At 42.8% G+C, this 20,153-nt stretch overlaps 1 protein-coding gene across 6 annotated transcripts in view; it reads right to left on the bottom strand.

Moving 5' to 3' along the window:
* Window positions 1-20,153, bottom strand: part of AHCTF1 (AT-hook containing transcription factor 1) — a 78,912-nt gene that overhangs the window by 17,300 nt on the left and 41,459 nt on the right. For all 6 annotated transcript variants that reach the window (XR_009613350.3, XM_060643328.3, XM_078440528.2 and 3 more), the window contains 15 exons: window positions 19,142-19,282; window positions 18,413-18,517; window positions 17,423-17,516; window positions 15,947-16,070; window positions 15,752-15,808; window positions 14,797-14,943; window positions 14,066-14,253; window positions 9,946-10,090; window positions 9,738-9,869; window positions 8,679-8,829; window positions 8,033-8,183; window positions 7,109-7,207; window positions 4,451-4,643; window positions 1,929-2,132; window positions 885-1,299 (listed from right to left, as the gene is read on the bottom strand). Coding sequence is in view for 5 of the 6 variants with exons in the window: in XM_060643328.3 (XP_060499311.3) it covers window positions 885-1,299; window positions 1,929-2,132; window positions 4,451-4,643; window positions 7,109-7,207; window positions 8,033-8,183; window positions 8,679-8,829; window positions 9,738-9,869; window positions 9,946-10,090; window positions 14,066-14,253; window positions 14,797-14,943; window positions 15,752-15,808; window positions 15,947-16,070; window positions 17,423-17,516; window positions 18,413-18,517; window positions 19,142-19,282 (2,346 nt within the window). In the remaining variant the exon portion in view is untranslated. The remainder of the gene's footprint in view (window positions 1-884; window positions 1,300-1,928; window positions 2,133-4,450; window positions 4,644-7,108; window positions 7,208-8,032; window positions 8,184-8,678; window positions 8,830-9,737; window positions 9,870-9,945; window positions 10,091-14,065; window positions 14,254-14,796; window positions 14,944-15,751; window positions 15,809-15,946; window positions 16,071-17,422; window positions 17,517-18,412; window positions 18,518-19,141; window positions 19,283-20,153) is intronic.

Genomic DNA, 20,153 nt, shown 5'->3' with positions numbered 1-20,153 from the left:
TCCCCCATGAGAACAGAAGTTTCTATTTGAGACTGCCTGATCTTTTCAGGAATCATCGATGAAGATACTGCCATGAACATCTTCATGTTTTATCATTCAGATATTTTAGTGGAACCGAGCACATCCAAAGTGACAGATGCTATTCACGGGGACAGCCCTAGGCCCTTAGAGCAATTGCCAATGCCTGTGTTTGTGAAACAGACATCAGAGCCCCAAAGAAACCACTAGGACACAGATTTCTATAGAAGTATTTAGATTAACAGTTTTAAAGTCAGGAGTTACCTTTAAATGCGCAGGGGGTCGAAACATACAAAAATGGGCTAAATTTCTGATGCAATCTTAAGCCAAGTCTGTCTCCTCTCTCCCCCGGCCCCTTCCATGCCACCTACGATAGCATGTATCAAACAAAAGTCTAAGTGCTTGTTCATTTATCTATAGTCCACTAGGCTCTAAGTTACCGATGGGCAGGGCCATGTCTGCCTCACTATCTGACTCTCAGCAATGAGCCCACACAGAAAGAGCCCACCTGCTGCACATGCGTTAGGGGCTCAAAATCTTTCCGATGGATAAACATAAAGCTATAAATTCATGGGCCCAGAGATTATTTTGGCAGTGGGGACAGTGAAGAGCACGAGCGAACGACCTGGTTTCTGAGCAGCTTTCTAGAAAGTTGAGGGTGCTGGACAAGTTAAAAACCGTACCAATCTAGTCTGCAGAGTTCGTATTGTCACTTCTCAGAGCCGTAAGAGGGCCTGACGTCACCTGTGTGCGTTGTGCCTACAAGCTAGTCCGCTGTGATCATGTGACTGTTCAATCCCGATGCTTTTCTTACAATGGAAGAATTCTATTACAAATCTTGTGAATATCGGGAAATGAGCTCTTACCCGTTTGTTTCTCCAGGTCTGGAGGAGTTATTTCTGATTCAAGAACGTCTGGATCACTGTCCTTCTCTGTCTGTTCAGTCAAATTAGCAATTAATTCTGTAGGAGGGCTCACTGGCTTTGAGGCCACAAAAAGATCTTCCAAGTCTCCTGGGGATGGCGCGTCCTGGTACTCCAAGGTGGTCTGGTCCGACCTGGTTGAGGTACCGCTACTTTCTTTGCTCGTGTCCAGTTTCTCCAAACTCTGTGAGGCCGTGTCCTCCAAACTCACGTCCATTTCTCGATGGTCCTTTTCGGGACTATTCGGGGAAAAGGCTGCTGTCCTGTCTTCGCTCTTCAGCCGTCTGTTTTCTGCCGGAACTCCACATTTATGGAAAGGTGACGTAAAAGATAGTCTTATTCTGCTCTCGTCTGCCCCCTGTCAAGTAAGAGGTTTTGGAAAAAAGAAAATATTGACTAGTAAAAAGAAGTCGCAGTCGAGTCTCAGCTCGCCACGCTCTCCAATTTTGGTATTTGTCTAGATTCTCTCCTCAGTCAACACTCGCTCTAAATCCATCTTTCCAGATACAGATACGTGGCTGTGAAAGTTTCCCTAACTGGTAACAAGGCAGTTTTTCCAAAAGACTAGTAAACACAGGAGGCAAGATGGCCCACTGCCGCCAAATGGTGTCCTATCAGCCACAGTGGAAGTCTGACAACATACCCGCCTAAACAACCAATTAAGGTCTCAGTAAGAGAGAGGATGAATAAGGTAAGAAACAAAACATGGACTAAGAATTAGGAGGTTTCTGCCGCCAAATAGCTATTTGATTCTAGGCAATTTACTTGGTGCTTCTGGGCTGTATTTTCTTCACTTGTAAATGATGGGTTTGGCTCGGCCAATACCATGAGTTTCTTTCTGAACTAATGTTTTCTGATTTCATGACACTCTGCGAGAGTGCATACAAAACTCTGGAGTGGTATTATTTAAATGGATTTATCGTTTTACTTGTAAAAGCTAATACATTCTTATTAAGTCTTTTTTGTTCCAACTATTAACAGGCTTACTTCAGCAGTCCGTTTTGTGGCCACGCCTTCTTCCATGAATGAAATTCTAGTTTCTTTAAGTCGCAGAGGAGGGGAAAGGGACCTTCCAGGCGACAGAGACGGAGACGGTAAAGGTGATGTTCGAAGACCAGACCTTAGGATGGACTGAGGAGTGAACTCGGCAAATCCAGAGGAAGCGACTGACATGGCCAGAGTTTTAGCTTTCTGTGACAAGAAACAAATGGGATTCCACCGTTAGTATTTGTAAAAGACACTTACAGAAGGACAGACAGGGTCAACCAAGTCACAGCAGTGGCTATATATGCTCATCTCCAATAAATACATCAATGAAAACTTTTATTATGGATTACTGGGAAGAAAATACAAAATTCTACTCAGAGGTTTCTATACATAAGGCTACAAGACATAAAACTGCATCCACAATCATTCTAAAGGCCTTGGTTATTCCCAGTTTAAGTTACACTTAAAAAATACAGTGTAGGGGTGCCTGGCTGGTTCAGTCGATTAGGTGTCCGACTCTCGATTCCAGCTCAGGTCACGATCTCACGGTCTGTGAGTTCAAGCCCCATATCAGGCTCTACGCTGACGGTGTGGAGTCTGCTTGGGATTCTCTCTCTACTCCCGCTCCCTTGCTCTCTCTCTCCTTCCTTCTCTCCCCCTCCCCCGCATGCACGTGCTCTCTCTCTCTCAAAATAAATAAACTTAAAAACAAAAATACAGCGTAGAGATAAATTATTTAGTGGTTGCTTACAAAACATTAGCTAGGCGAAGAGAAATGACAGCGTGCAATGAAAAGAACCAGGTTTGATTACAGCAAGTTAATACAGATGAGCCTGACTTTAAGACTGTTTCACGAAAAATATAATTTCATCACATGAATCCAACAGTAACTGATTACTTCTGAGAATCCTCTGAGGATTTACTATAATCAATAAAAATAATTAGCACAGAAACTGTTTAGCAGAAATAATTCCTTCACTTAACTTCTCCTCTAAAGGACTAGCAAACTGTTGTATCCCATTAGATTACTGAATTCCATCAGATCTATTTCAATTATTACATAGATTTTTTTTCCTAGATTATTTTCGGTAGCAGGCACAAAATAACTACATGATAGAATATGGAATGTGATTTTTAACAAAAATTTTTTTAATGTTTGAGAGCGAGAGCAAGACCAAGAGAGAGAGCGAGCATGAGTGGAGGGACAGAGAGAAAGAGACAGAATCCGAAGCAGGCTCCAGGCTCTGAGCTGTCAGCACAGAGCCCAACGCAGGGCTTGAACTAATGAGCCATGAGATTGTGACCTGAGCCGAAGTCAGACACTTGACCAACTGAGCCACCCGGGTGCCCCAAAATGTGATTTTTTTTATGGATAAAAACAAAGTAACAAAAACAAGTTTAAGGGAACAAAGGGGGGGGGGGGGCGCCACCTGAGTGGCTCAGTTGAGCGTTGGAATCTTGATTTTGGCTCAGATCATGGTCTCAGGTTTGTCCCAAGGGGGGGCTCCACGTGGAGCCTGCTTAAGATTCTCTCTCTTCCCTCCTTCTGCCACCCCCACCCACCCCACTCACCCACTTCGTGTGTGCACGCTCTCTCTCTCCCAGAATAAACATTGAAAGAAAAGAAAAAAGAAAAGGAAAAGAGAGAAAGAAAGAAAGAAAGAAAGAAAGAAAGAAAGAAAGAAAGAAAGAAAACAAGAATCACAGTATCCTACAGATTAAATGTCAGGAACTTAATTAGCTTATCCACCTTCTTTTCAACTGCTTTTAATAACTATTTTTGGACTGGCATTTATTGAACTATTTTATTCACTTTGAAACTTAAGAATCCCCTGGCTTTACTCTCAATGTGGAATATCCAGAAACAACTGACAAAAACAAAGGCAGGGAGCCTGTGGGACTCGGCAGGATGATGGGCTAGGTGCCAGCACACAGCTGACCACTGTGACAGCGGGACGGAAGCAGGTGCCCGTTCCCTGCCACCGCAGGTCTACTGTTGTGGTTTCCCAACTCATGACTTAACAGAGATGTGGGGGAAAAGGAATTTAAGGCAGATATGCCACTAGCAAGGAGTAACAATTTACAGTTTCACCAAAGGAGAGAATGTAAATAAATAAAAACAAACCTAAGAACTAAAAGCATCTGATATAAGGAAAAAGAGCAAACAGTAGCAGAGAAGGAGTGGAGGGGGCGGGGGTGGGGGGAGCAAACCCAACAACGTGAAACCTTTTTCAGAGGTTTTAACTTACAGGTTTCAACTTTTAATAACCACAGAGACTTGCGTTACTCTCGGAACAACAATGTAATTGTTAACCTCAATTAAGCGCACAAGGTAAATTTAGTAAAAGTCTGTTTGAGATGTAAAAATATAATAATTTGGAAAGGTAACTCCCCCCAAAAGATTTAAAGCTGTCAATTACCCAGAGATACCAGTTATAAACAGCTTCCTTCTCCCTTCTACTTGGATGGTGAAAGCTTCCCAGCTTCCCCGCAAATGCAAATGCGAGGTACCTAACACTCACCTTCACTACAAAGGGAGTTTCAAGTATGCGGAATTCTGAAGCCCTGGGAGAGCTGTGACTCGATCCTTTCTGTTGTGACCTTACTGGCAATGAACTGGATGCTCGGTATAAAGGAGACCTTGTGGGGGTTTGCTGAATAAATCCCAAATGTTGAGACGGCTGGGGCACGGGACGAACGACCGAATCCGGTGGTCTGTAATCACAGCACACACACAGTACACAGAAAGATCCGGATAACTAACTTGCAGACAGATCCATTTGCTAGAATTCATTTTTATGAACACGTAAAAATTCCTTTTCTCTACATATGACCTACATAATGAACACTGGTTTGCTTGACCTTTTTGGTTTTTATTGCAACGCAAGAATGATCACCAACACACACAAAAACCTTATTTTTTCAAATTAATGAGGGCAGTGACAAAATGGAATCTCAAGATTCTGCTGAATCATTTTCTGTGATGTCCTGGACATAGTTTATACAAATGATAAAGCTAATCTCACCAAGAATTTGTATTAAGCACGCATAGTCCCAACAGCTTAAAAACTTAATTTACAGATAAAGACTTTAAATTCAAAAGTGAAAATTCAGGTTACAAATTCTGATAGACCATTTATTTGCATCAGCCACTCCTTCCCCAATTTCCTCGTCAACAGTCTATTTGATGGTTATATTTTGTAGCAATAAAAAGAAAACATTTTTAATTCCCCCAAAGGACTCTGTGGTTCAGCTGAGAAGAACTGGAAAGGTAGTGCCTGTCTGGTGCCCAGGAATTACCCACCCCCGTCCTTGCCCTTCTGTCCTCTACATTCAAGTGAGACTTTCATGACTGTGATGGTAGATGAACATAGTTCACAGATGGGGCTTTAAGACCCAACCTGTTGTGGGAAACATTTGTTGGATTCGGAAGTATTAGCTTAATAAATAATGCTTACTAATAAGCACAGCCTTGAGATTTCCACCAAATCAAAAATGCCCAGTCAGGCCACTAGACATTTTCTTGCCTCTCCTAATTCTTCTTTTCCTTCTCTGCCTCATTTGTATTCAAAATCTTTATTTGTAAACTGTTTGCTCACTTTTATGCTGAACTATCCCACATAGATCTTTTGCTATGTGCCTTTGCACTGTGTCAATATTTATGTTCGAGGTGCCTGTTTATGAATGATTCTCAAAAACACAGCCTGTGCAACAAAGTTACCTACTGAGTAAATACAAAATTCTTATACTAATAAGTGTAAGACCAAATATATTGAAATTCTACTAAAACAGTTATCAAAAAAAAGCATTTTTTGATTATGATATTTTCTTTAAAAATGTAGTTCTTAGGATTTCCACAATTTTTTACCATGATACAAATAAGTAATGCATTTCAGGTCACACACACACAAAACATAAATTACATAGACTAGCACTTAGCCTCGCTATATGCAGTGCCCACTGATATGACCTCTTCTGTTTCGTTGAAAGAAATGCTAGTCACAATCTGTTAAATTTACTCACTACCCACTAATGCAAACCAGTTTGAAACACAGAATTAGGGAATGGAATGGTTTCTATAAAAATAAGTATTCACACCTCAATTGACTTTCTTCCTTCTGAGTTAATCATAGCTTTGAAGGAGTCTCAATACTTCTTTTTCTTTAGGTCGTTAGGCCATTAGTCATGAGTCTGAAAACCTTTATTACTGCTCCCTTCTTGAACCCCAGATCTATTAAAGTACAAAGGGGCTGAGAAAAAGTTGACTTGTGGGGGAAAAAGTGGAACTACTGATAGGAAAACAGAATGACAATAATAATGACTTTTATTTGAGATAACCTTCCCGGTAATTAAAAGACCACCACCTCCACCTAATTAAATCTAACCCCCCAAAACAGAAAACCCTGGTCAAGCTTTGAAAATATGCCCACTTTATTATAAATAGCTTAGGCCCCGTTTGTAAATTACTAACTTCTTCTGAGTACCTTAAATTCAGATCATTTTATTCTCCTAAAATAATGTAATTCTATTCCTGATAAAATGTAAACGATCAGAAATTTGCAACAATCATGAGCATGGTGTATTAAAGACAAAGAATCAAACATTAAGAGACACCTGTTTGTTCTCCACTCTTGAGGACATGAATACTTTTTCCAACAATCCAACATTTTCAATGAAATACAATCGCAATTTCATCTTGGATGCAAAACTTCAACTTAACTATTTACTTTCCTAATACCACAGGTGAAGATGTACAAATATGATTGCATCTGAAGCCACGTAAGGCATTTTAGTGGGCTCTGCTATACAGGAGAAAGTTTCAATGAGCCAACCGAATTAGTCACAAATTATAATAACGACTTTGAGTCACAGATCAATCAGGAACTTATATTAAAGAAAGCAAGTTAACAGTTTACTTAGCTCATGATTGTAATAAAACAAAGTTTGCTTCTTTAAGCAGTCTGATGTCATTCAGCACAATTTCTAAGTAGGCTAGCATAGCAGCTGGTGTAAAGTTTCCTAAAATTACTACACAACTTACCAAGTTAGAAAAAAATTAGAAGCATGCACAAAAACTCATTCAAGAATTTAAAATCATGTAAAGTTTTAAAGTTAATTAAAAATTACAGTGCAATTATTGTCTAACATTGTGACTTAAAAATGATTCAGTTAAGTCTTACCTAGAAACTTTTTGTGACGCTTTTAAAATTGGTGTTCCAACAAATGCCTCAGGCATTTTTGCATGTGGGAGAGGAGGAGATGGTCCTTCTGTTTTAGGACTACAAAGAAAATAAAAATTTAACTTTGGATTATGTATTACAAAGAGTATTACATTAAAAATATGCTTTAAGAAGGTAGGATTAGGGGCTCCTGGGTGGCTCAGTCGGTTGAGCATTCGACTCTTGATTTTGGCTCAGGTCATGACCTCACGGTTCATGGGACAGAGCTCCGTGTCGGGCTCTGTGCTGACAGCGCGGAGCCTGCCTGGGATTCTCTCTCTCCCTCTCTCTCTGCCCCTCCCACGCTTGCACACATTCTCTCTCTTCCCATGCTTGCACGCATTCTCTCGGTCTCAAAATAAATAAACTCAAAAAAAAAAACAAGAGGGGATTAGATAGGAAAGGAGGGCTTTTGCTTTTTACTCTGTACGTTTCCGTTCAGTTACAAATAATAATAAATATAAATGCCTTTCAATTTAAAGACAAAAAGAATTCTTCTTACAATAAAAATAGTCAACATACAAGTTTCTCCTTTTTTTTTTTAAAAATTTTTTTTTTTTTTTAACGTTTATTTATTTTTGAGACAGAGAGAGATAGAGCATGAACGGGGGAGGGTCAGAGAGAGAGGGAGACACAGAATCTGAAACAGGCTCCAGGCTCTGAGCTGTCAGCACAGAGCCCGACGCAGGGCTCGAACCCACGAACTGTGAGATCGTGACCTGAGCTGAAGTCGGACGCTTAGCCGACTGAGCCACCCAGGCGCCCCAAGTTTCTCCTTTTTAAACACACTAATAAACGCTAAGGCTGGACTGCTGATGACAGCTTCTGACATCCAGGGAGGATTAACAAGAAGCCAGGCTGTCACGGGGCGTGAGGAGAGAGTACCTGCTGCAGGCTGATGTGCCGTCTTTAGGGTCGCTGTTTGCCCAAACCTCTCCAATTTTAGACAACACGCTACTGATGAAAGTAGATCTTGTTAACACAGTCCCTGTTCCGGTCTGCTTTGTGACAGTCGATAATGGTTTGGGTCTAGAAACTGTGAAACAAAGAACGCAAGGTCAATTTCATCTCTGATGCCAGGATTTTACTTGACTAATAATGAAAGAGTGACTGGAAAACAGGGGTCATGAGAGAAGAGTAGTTCAGGGTTATACTTAGTTTAACAACATCTATGCAGCGAGATTCAACAACTTGGGCTTTTAGGAGGCAGTAAAAATATTATCTGACATGTTCTCTTAAAGTTGGATAGGAGTGTCCAAATGAAATAAAACGAGTTCTTTTACTCTGTACTACACTGCTAAATAAACTATACAAACTTCCAAGAAAACTTTTATGTTGGGGCATGGGGAGCAGGGGGGGCAGCTCGAGTGGCCAGTAAAAAAAAAAAAAACCAAAACAAAAAACAAAAAAAAACTACTGTAACGAATCAAAGCAAAAGTGAGCTAAACAGAAGCTAACAATGGTTCAGAAGGTAATCATTTGATATCCTTTCTCACCTGATACTTTCTGATAGTTTTCAATGAAATCTTACCTTCTTGAAGAACTGGTGATGTGGACAGATGGTAAGGCTTGGCTTGCTCAAAGGCTAATTTTCGCTGGATTTTAGGAAGGACTTTCCCATATTGGTCTATTATAGCATTCCGAACCTCTGATCTCTCCCGCAAAAGAGGATCCCGATCATTCTATTGAATATGCCGTAATTGGTAAAAATTTAAAATTCAAAAACATTAAGTGTTACGTTTACGTATTTAGCATTTAAAATAAATTCTGCATACCTAAGAGTATCTTCCTCCTCCCGTCATATCCGTTCTTCCCAACCCAGGACCTCTGACACACACCTAACTGCATGAGCAGTCCCTGTCCACTGGCCTCGATCCTTCCCAACTACTAAAACAATGGTTATCATTCACCAAGGGTCTACGTGGGTCAGGCACCATGTCCCTTCAGACACACCTCTGCGCATCCCCACGAAGAGACCTTCACATTTTACAGGTAAGGAACCAAGGCTCAGAGAATGTGTTTCAAGCACAGAGCACAAAGAAGAATCAATCGGACCCCAAGGCCCATGCTCTTTGCACGGTTTTAACTCCTACTGCCCCTCCACCTCTGCCTCCTATTCTCTGAGTGGGGTGGTTAGTCTCGCAAGAAGTGTGGGTAGTTAGCCAAAGAGAAACGACGTACTTATTAGAGAATCAGGTAAGTACTAATTCCCCGCTCCCAATCTGCTACAGAAGTAACAAGAGGAATTCTCCAAGCTCAAGGTTATATAAAAACCCCAGTGGTTACCAAAGTATAAACTCTGTTGTTTTTTAACATTTATTCATTTTTGAGAGACAGAGAGGGACAGAGTGTGAGCAGGGGAGGAGCAGACTGAGTGGGAGACACAGAATCCAAAGCAGGCTCCAGGCTGTCAGCACAGAGTCCCACGCGGGGCTCGAACTCACGAACCGCGAGACCGTGACCTGAGCCCAAGTCGGACGCCTCACTGACTGAGCCACGCAGGCGCCCCCAAAGTACAAACTCTTATACAACAAAGTCACCAGTCTTCCTTCTTCTCTTGTCCCCCATGATGAAACAAGTTGAACCATACCGTGAGATTGGCCTTCAGAGTTTGGTTCAGCCTCAGGGCAGAGGCGTAATTGGCACGCTGCAGGTAGTGAACTAGAAGGAACTCCTGATTTCGAACACTGGCGCTGGACTGCAAAAATCTCACCAAGCACTCCTAGGAAGAACCAAACACAGTCGTGAGCCGCCAGCATATCCGGAACTTCTGCCGAGCTGCTGCTGGGGGTCATCACCTGCTCTGTGTCGGTGAAAGGCAGCTGCAGCAAATCCTCCATCAGGCCTGCGTCCTGGCAGACCTCGTACGCGTGCCTGAGGAGCTCCTCCACGTTAAGGCCGGCGGAGTGCTGCCGCAGGAAAGTCCAGGCCTCCACCACGTACCTGAAACCGGCGTTCAGCACGATTCCGTGTTAGAAAAGCTGTGTGAGGTATTCAAAATAAGCGCTCCACCCACAGAACCTCATCACGCTCTGTGTGTATAATTTGCAAGTACTTTAAGCTTTTAGGAAATACTCATCACGGTGGGCACCTGGGTGGCCGAGTCGGTGAAGAGTCAGATTCTTGGTTTCGGCTCCGGTCACGATCTCCCCGTTCGTGAGCTTGAGCCCTGCAATGGGCACTGCACTGACAGCAGAGGGCCTGCTTGGGATTCTCTGCCCCCTCTCTGCCTCTCCCCTGCTCACCCTCCTGGTCTCTCATAAAAAAAAGAAGGGAACGCAAGCTGGTGCAGCCACTCTGGAAAACAGTATGGAGGTTCCTCAAAAAAACTAAAAAGAGAACCACCCTACGACCCAGCAATGGCACTACTGGGCGTTTCTCCACGGGATACAGGGGTGCTGTTTCGAAGGGACACGTGCACCCCTATGTTTATATAGCAGCACTATCGACAAGAGCCAAAGGATGGAAAGAGCCCGAATGTCCATCGATGGATGAGGATAAAGAAGAGGTGGGATATATATACAATGCAGTTTTACTCGGCAATCAAAATGAGTGAAATCTTGCCATTTGCAACTACGTAGATGGAACTGGAGGGTATTATGCTAAGTGAAATTTGTCAGAGAAAAACAAAAATCATAAGACTTCACTCATAGGAGGACCTTAAGAGACAAAACAGATGAGCGTAAGGGAAGGGAAACAAAAAATATATATAAAAACAGGAAGGGGGACAAAACAGAAGAGACTCATAAATATGGAGAACAAACTGGGTTACGGGAGGGGTAGTGGGAGGGGGGCTGGGCTAAATGGGTAAGGGGCACTAAGGAATCTACTCCTGAAATCACTGCTGCACGATATGCTAACTAATTTGGATGTAAATTTAAAAAAATAAAAAATAAAACAAGTTAATAAAAAAAAAATTGATCATTATATAATGAAGTTTGCTAATATCAACGAGAAGGGTTCACGTGATGCTGTTCTGGACCATTACTTACGTGTAAAATAAAAAAGCTAAGTAAGTACACAGGAGTCAGAAGACATAAGCTAATGTGGTCTGGACAGAAGAAGAGTAGTGTGGTGTGGCAGAAAAAAGCTGGCTCCCGTGGAACAGACACCCAGCATGAGAGCAGTGGGACCATGGAACAGTGTTTATGGGCCGGTGATGGGCTTGCTTCGCTCAGTAAAAAAATATTGTGACTGATCGATAAAGATCTGATTAGAGAACATGGGTTCAACTAGGCAGTTTTGGACATCATGTGGGGGTCATGAGGCTGTCCTTCCAAGGGCAGTAAGACCATTGGATAAGCAGTGTTTCCCATGATATACTGTTAAGTGAAAAAAAAAAAAAAAAAAAAGCAAGCTTACAACAGTATGAACATTAATTATTTAAAAAAATTAACCAATGAACAAAGCCTATAAACGTTTACAGACTTATTTCGTACTTACTAAGATAACAAAACGTCTTGAAAGATCCGCACTAAATCTGACAGTAATTAATCCAGCACTTGGAATTTTTGGAGGGGCTGGTGGCTTTCAGGACTGGAGTGGGGGGAGGCGGGCAGAATAAAAACACGGCAAGGACACAGGAATATGACTGTCAAGCAAATAATTTTCTTAAAACTTCATCCCCCTTAAAACTAAAGGACACAGGGTAAGGTGACGTGGGGTAAAGCAGCCTAACCCTCACGGAGGGCAACGTGCCACATCTCCCAAAATTGTAACTGCAAATGTCCTTTCACCAAGCAAGCCCACTTGCAGGATTTTACACCTCACAAGCTGCATCTGTGCTTGTGCAAAACGTGCAGTTACTCGTAGCAATGTTTAAAATGGCAAAACACGTAAGTGTTCACTAAGGGGAGGAAATTAAATAAATACTGGTCCATCACACCGAATTACTATGCAACAAAAATAAGGAAGCTCTTTTTGTACTATTCTGAAATAAGTTCCAAATGACCTAGGTGATAAAAGTATGTTGCAGAAAGACGTATAGTAGGCCACTTGTATTTTTAAAGGGGGTGGGGGGTGTTCAATGGGTCCACACTGCCCAACAGAAGCCTGGAGCGGCCCCCTTCACTGCTGCAGTGACAGGACTGCTACAAGGTTCCGGGGGAAGGGAAAGCTCCTGAAACAGCCTGTCACAGTGAAGGCCAAACTCTTCAGTAAAATTGCGGAGGAGAGTGAGGGCACGTGGGGAGCCTGTGTCCCGGCAGCTCGAAGCCATGTGGAGGGAGGGTCATGAGAATATGGGGCTTTTTGTTTTTCAACAGTAAGATATTTACATGCTTTGACAAGGTTCAAAAGGATACACAGTGGACTCCCAGCCTCCTAAGCTGCTTCTTGGTGCCCAATCATCACTAACAATTTCTCATGTATCCTTCCTAAGAAGTTCTGGACACACACAAGCAAACACGTATCTGTTTCTTCCCACCCCTACTTAAGCCCTCCCCCCCCCCCCTTTTGAAAAGCACTTGTCAGCATATAATGAACCCATTTATTGAATAAACATTTATCACCGTTAGCTTTTTAAAATTTTTTTCTTTTTTAAAAAAATTTTTTTAAAGTTTACTTTTGAGAGAGAGAGCACAAGCAGGGAAGGGGCAGAGAGAGAGAGTGAGACACAGATTCCGAAGCAGGCTCCAGGTTCTGAGCTGTCAGCACGGAGCCCATCGTGGGGTTCGAACCCACAAAATCGTGGGATCACGACCTGAGCCAAAGCCTGACGCTTAACTGACTGAGCCCCCAGGCAACCCTTTCTTTTTGTTCTAATGTTCACTCCACATTTATTCAGCCAGCCAAATGCTTCCGGCTAACCCAAGTTATTTCATTTCAACAAGTACTTCCTAATTCATTACTTTTGAGGATACTGGCAGTTTCTACCTGTCTAACCAACCCACGATTACGCTACCGAACTTGTCTTCTATCTGAGATGCAGAGATTCAACCCTCTCCTCTCAGAGATGCATTGTTTAACCCAAGAGAACAAAGAAAACATTAACTTTCAGAGTGCTGGCACTGAAGTGGTGTTTGGTTCATTAAGGACAATTTGTGGTGAGTGAAGTGACCATTTTCTAAAAACATAAAAGCGGCCAATCGATAGAACTGGAAAATAAAAAAAAAGAGCTGTGTAAAACAGTTACAACCAAGTAAGAAACATGAGCTCCCAGCAACTCGCCCAACTAATTTGGTTAACAAGGAAACCCAATGAGATCGTTGTATTTCCCAATCATGCCATTTAACTTGTTGTTGTTACAAATGTGACAGATCAAATAACTGCAGCAATATATACATATATTGCTGTAATATAAACGGCAAATACCACACTGATTAGAGAACGTTAAAATAAGGCAAAGGGAAGAGGCAATGCAAAGATATCACGTGCTCAAATCTGGTTCAAGTACGTAAGATTACCCAACCTGATTTTACAACTCAGGATGACTTCATCCTTCCTCTCTATTTTAGGCCCCTCTTCAGCTACTCAAACCCCAACCGTCCATGTGGCCGACTGCCAATACAGCCAATTAGCAACAGATATAATTTTTTTTAGTCAAGTATTTTTTCAAGTGTGAGAGAGCGCATGCATGTGAGTGGGGGAGGGGCAGAGAGCGAGGGAGAGAGAGACTCCCCAGCAGGCTCCGCACTGACAGTGGCGAGCTCGACATGGAGCACCGTGAGATCACGACCTGACTGAGCCACCCAGGCGCCCCCCGGCAACAGATGCTACTTTAAACCTCAGCTTCGTTTCCCGTTACTCCTTATTCATCCTTTCCTATGACAAAAGGTTTTTTCACATTTCTTCCTAACGCCAAGAGATGAAGAACCCTGAGAATGAATATGACGTGATGCGACCAAAGCGAGATTATATACTGCTGATTTACTGACGTATAATCCAGAGTCTGACTGCAGTTTCAAAATGCAGACTCACCTGTTAGAAAGCAGAACAGTGAGGTGAAGGATGACGTCATCGCCGCTGGACACCGTCGGCTTCATGGTCTGAATGTACCTGAGGGCTTGTCTGTGCTCCCCCTGGCTCATGAAGGCTTGAATAATCTTTGAATGCTGCCACGACACAGGTTTTGCAGTACTTGGGTGAAACAGAAGATCCAAGCCGCTCTGCAAAGAGGACATGACAGTCGGTAAATACAAACGTGACGCGCTGCATTTAGACAAGGTAGCCGACCTTTACAAAGACAGGCAACGCTACAGCCACAAAAAGCGTTTAAATGCAACCTGTAAAGGTCTACTTGAACACATGGTGTGTTTTAAGTAAAAGCTTCATTCTTTTGAGGCCTCATTTAAGCTATTATAAAAAGCTTCCCACCACCACCGTCACGCATCAATGCCGAAGTCTGCCTCCTACAGCAACACACCTAGCTTATCTCCGACGGAACAAGCGCCGTATTTGCGCTACTAGCCATCGCTTATTATTTCTTTCCTTCTTTGGATAGTACGGAACCTGGGGTTCGAAACTGTTTTATCTTTGTATCCTCACTGGATAAATAGTGCTTGGTAAAGGCACTGATTGAACGGAGTCCTTAAATTACCTCTAAAAGCAGACTGTATCGTATCTGTAACATCACATTTAATCCAGCTATGTATTTCTTTCTCAAATCCTAATAGTTTACGAACGTTGACATTCTAAGTGAACAGACTTACCCCATAGTCATTATGATCTATCAGCCAAAACCCTTGGATAAGTTTGACCTGGCCCCAAGAAATGGCAAAGGCCGTCGGAAATGATTCGATGCAAGCATCTGTTTTGTTGGGGAAGGAATACATGATATCGAGTAACAAATAAATGGTCTTTAAAAAAGAGGATTAAGGGCAATAAAGAAGAAAACTCCCACACGTCTAATTGCGTTAGGCAGCAACAGCAAACAGGCTCGAAGGGGCTGCATCTGGCATTCGGAAAGCCCGGGCGGATAACCAACCGTGGCAGTTTTATGAAACGTGGGTGTAGCCAGTCCTACAACCGACCTCACTCGTTCTCAACAGCAAGTACCACCACGAAGGAGATGAACTAAAGCACCCTTGCTTAAGGAAGCCAGTGGCTTACGGGCAAACTGAAGAAGCAGAGCCACAGACAAAATTCCAGTTAGGCAGCAAAACCCAGCAGCTTAAGCAAGCGCATCATCTGTTATAAATCACAAATGGAACTACACGTTTTTAGATAAAGAAACTGACGTTAGCACAAAAATATTACTGCAAAGACCACCGGGCTCCAAGCCAGCCAATACCTAAGGTAATATTAAGCTAACTTCTCATGTATTCGTACTGAACACAGAAGTTGACCTCACTAAGAAAGAGCATCTGGCCGGCCATGTTTTGGAGCCGTTGTTCTAACTCTGGGAACGTCTGGGACACATGGTCCAGTCGAGGAGAGCTGTGGACGCTATCCCTAGAAAACTGAACACCAAACACAGTTCTGCATGGTTTCAGGTCCGCAACGGACCCTCTGAACCCAACCAACGGACCCTGGGTTAGGAAACCTTCCTTTAGAGAAGTTTCAGATGTGAACCGGAGACTGGTTTTAGATGTGCGAGGTTCCCACCACTCTCAAATCTGAGGATTCGGGTAACGCGTGAATTACTTGACAGCGCTTAAAGGATACGACAGCGTGTTTGCTCGCTTCGGTAACGTCGTCTAGGAGGTATATGTCCAGCAGTGCCTACAAAAGGATAAAACATCCGATGAGCTTTATATATTCGTTCACTCAGGCTCCTTGGTTTCCCGAGCCTGTGCCGGGTGTGCAATATAGGGCTAAGCACGACCACCCTCCCCCACAACTCTGTTGTCGGGCACTTACGTGTAGACTGGTGGGGGGGTATTTTCCTGTGCCTCCTTCATCCCGTTTCCACAGCTTCTCCACGCCATCTCCTAACTGAGAAACCATTCCGTCAATCATCAAGTAATCAGGATTCCACTTCCCTCTGCAAGAAGGGCAACATTCACGATTATTTAGTATTAACTTATTTAGTATTTTCTAAATAATTTAGTTTTATCTAAATAATTACTTAGTATTATCAGAACAATAAGCATCACGATCCCAACAATCCAGAGAGTCGACAACAGGGCCCCGTTTAGCACCAGGTGAGCTCTAGTCATCAAGAACCAGCGAGACCCCGAAGACGCCTCTGGCTGGGGCACCAGCAAGCCAGTGCGTGAAGGTCAGGTCCCGAAGAGAACCGGGTCCCGCCCGCCAGGTGCCTGAAGCGATTCTGGGTTTTACAGCCCGAGAGAGAGCACGGCAGCCCATTGGTGAAAATGTGCTGCAGTTCAGGGTCAAAAAGCCAGGCCCTCAGTTTCATCACCCAGGGGGTTCTGGCCCCAGCGATCTCTTCACCACTGCCTCGCTGTGCGCCTACGAGGCGAAAGGCAGACACAGTGCCTGCCTCCTCCTCAAACAACACTGCTCCTGGGGGCGGGCAGCTGCTCAGTCTGCAGCCATACTGACTGCGTAACTTTGTGACAAACAGGACCAGAAAGCTTAGCAAACCCGCTCAGGGACACACACTCTTAGCAATAACAGATCCAGAATTTTCAGATATGCCTAGTGAGTCTCCCAAGTCCGCGCTCGTCTCCAAGATTAGTTCTTAAGCACCGGACTCCACACTTGCCACGCACCGAAGGCACTGATCTCTGGGCGACCGTGACCTTGCGCCTGTGCCTGCGTGAGCCAGCGCGGTCAGTGCTGCGGGCTATGCTACCACGGAGCCGCTCTGGCCCAAGGGAGAAGGCGCTCTAAGTCCAGAGGCAGAACCGAGGCTCACTCGCTGCTCTTGCTTCTAGTACTTCTACTCCTTTATTTCAAAGGAACCAATGAGGCGAACAGTCACGTGTTTTCAAAAGAAATGAGGAAATAAGAAAAACAGAAAAAAGTGGGTGAAGTGTCGAACCACAGCTGTTAGTGGAAATAACATAACATGCCTAACTGGTGGTATGTTTTATGTTTTGAGGACTCGGAGCTTCTAGTCTTTTCCTGAATACGAATTCTCAGGAAAAGTACACGCTTACACTACAGAATCTCCTCTGATAAACCAATTGTGGGAACTACTTTAGATTAGGAAATACTGAGTTATAGAGTAAAGGTGGTAACCCTTAGGTCAAGGCAGACAAGCAAACGTTACAACTAAAATAACAAGGCTGGCAACAAATCCTGTCACCATACTTAAGAATCCCACGATTTCAGCTTTTGTAGCGTGACTAATTCTGTTCCGAGGTAGGGAGACTTCTTACAAAAGCGATTCTTAAAATGTTCTGGAAGGTTCCGGATATACTGTACCTGGACAGACGCTCACACTTCTGTCGACGGCTGGTGTAGTAGTTCTGGATGACGGGGTAGTTATAGCATAAGCGGGGCAGGTGCACGGCATCATCTAAATATTGGTTAAGCGGGGGGCGGGGGGTGGGGGGGGAAAGGCCGGTAAGATTTCCAAAACTTCCCAACGATACTTAAGGTTACACACATTAATGTTTTACTAAAATCATATGATGTTGTTTAATCTGCAGGTTTCCTCAATTTAAGTAATAAATTTACTTAAATGAAGTAAATAAATTAGCAGATACACAAATGAGAAAACAGAGTCTCTCGTGACAGTCTGTAAAAACAAGGGTGCTGGCTTAAAACTCTGGAAAAGCTATTCCAGAAAATGATTCTACTCCCTTAATCACAAATGATCATCTGAAAGCCAGCAACGGCGACTATTTAAGTAAAAATCAAAGAGCATAAAGAAAGAGTAAGATCAAAGCAATTACGCACAGGACAGAAGCACTTCTAAACAGAATCTAACGTGTGCCCCGGACGTGCAAGAAGTTAGAGGCTTTGGAAGTGCTCTAGACAAACATGGCAAAAGTCAAATCCTCAAATTCTTGGTACTGGCATAAATTATTAGCTAAAAGGAGACATTGAACAGATGGCAAATAATACTGGTTAATAACCATATTAAAAGAACTCTTAAGGAGGAAAAGATCAGCAAATTAGAATAGAAAACCCACGGGTGAATGGATCTAAACAGAGCTGGTGATATCGCTGGACCCTTTTTCGGAAGCCAAGTTTCGTGTCATTCAGCCCAATAAATAGTGTGTGGACGCCTGGGAACGGCACAGGGCGAGGCTCTCCAGACACAAAGTGAGGAAGAACGTTCGGAGGTGAGAACAGGAGAAAACGTAAGTGAGGTGGTGGGAGAAAGGAAATCTGAAACCCCAGAACAAGCAAGTTATAAGGATTTAAGACCGCGTCCACGCCCATCCACGGGTTACGTAAATCTTTTACCTAAGCCCTCTGGTAGCAGCCCGGAGCGGCAGAACCAAAGCACCACTTGTGTGTACCGGCAGATGAGCCGGGTGACCAGGCACTTCCTGTGGAGGTCCAGAAGGCCTGCAGGGGAGGTCGAACACCAGATGTGCAACTTGCAATTTGTCAATCACAAACGAAAAATCAAGACACTCGACGGTTCTCAAAAACTAATGATTCGGAGACTTTTAACGGTGTATGTGTATTTCTGAACACACTTCGCTTGAACGAGTAATCTCCAAAATGCTAAAATAAGTAACTAACTAAGCAGACATTTTAGGGAAATGCCTCCACCTTAGCTATGCTTCCATCTACCTAGTTTCAGAAGCCAAATTTAGACATTAATACAAACTAGTACAGTAATATTAACATAGGCTGCTCAAACCAGGCCTTTAAAATGAAACTGCGTGTTTTGTTTAAATGGCAAAACAGAGACAAAAAATTTACAATGACCTCTGTGAATAAAAATAAGAATTCGAAACTCTACCGTCAGTATGTACTCTGCCTCAACAATCAGAAAGTTTAACCCAAATTTCCCAAGCTTATTTAAGCAGGAGCTCACGGCACGTCGAATAACATTCTGTAGTTTTTGTTACAAAACAAGAGCCTCTGCACAATGATGTATCTAAGACACGGAGGTTTATTCTTTCTCGAAGCCAAGAAGTAAAATTGAAATAAAAATTCATTTACAAAAGATAAAGCGCACACCTCTCTCGGTGATGTCTTGGGCCTCTCTCGTGAAACAGTTTAAGACCGAATTAAGGTTGCTAAGAAGCAAACGGCACTGCTGGAGGGACTGTATGGTTTGCGAATCGATGAAGCGACACGAGCCATCAAATAATGGTGTACCTTCCAAGGATAAAATACAAGATGCGTTTTGACACAATAAGTATGAATTAAAATCGCAAATGCAAGGTTTCTCAAACTCGTATCGGCCACAGACTTAGTCTGTACATTGTGAGATTCGCCAAACACAAGGTTGAAACAGCACACGACCTCAAGAACCCCAGAAAAGACAAATCCAAATTACTATTTTTTTAAGAGGCAGAACGGGGTAATAAGCAATATGTGAAGAGGGGAAGGTGATCTAGAGTCAACTTCAGATTCACTGGAAATTAGTTCATTAAACACTTCTCCTTCAAGTAAGTCCTTTATAGCAGATCTTTTACGTACAGCGTTGTTTTGTGACTAGTATTTTGTAAGAGCACTCCTTCCACCTCCAGTCTTCAGAAGCGAGACAGCGAACTGGAGCCTCAGATGAAGACTTATGACGATAAATTGCACGCTTGTTACAATTCGTTGTAGATTTGGCTGTCTTTTCATTTCAAACTCAAGATGGAGTTTATAAATTCATTTTTTGGGGAAAAAATGGGTATTTTAGTTGCGACTGGTCACATCTTTTAGATAAAATTTATCTCGTTAATATTTCATGGGTGACTAACCACGCAACAAGTATCTTAAGCAGAAACCCTTCCTCAAATGATACGCTCTACTTCCAATGTTTAAAATATTATGTTTTGTATTTTAATTACATTAGGTTTAAAAAAAAAAAAACAACCCATTAAACCAATAACGGAAGTTGAAGGCAGCAATAATGGCTGAGTTACCAAGTTCAAGCCTGAAGCACCACATTATACTCTAAGTATAATGAAGGCATACAATTTGTGAACTGATTTGAAATTTTTTTACATGAATTACATAACCATAATGAGTTCTAAAA

Source organism: Panthera onca, chromosome F1 (genome assembly GCF_046562875.1).
Source record: "Panthera onca isolate mPanOnc1 chromosome F1, mPanOnc1 haplotype 2, whole genome shotgun sequence".
NCBI lineage: Eukaryota > Metazoa > Chordata > Mammalia > Carnivora > Felidae > Panthera > Panthera onca.
This window is presented reverse-complemented; position numbering and strand designations above follow the sequence as displayed.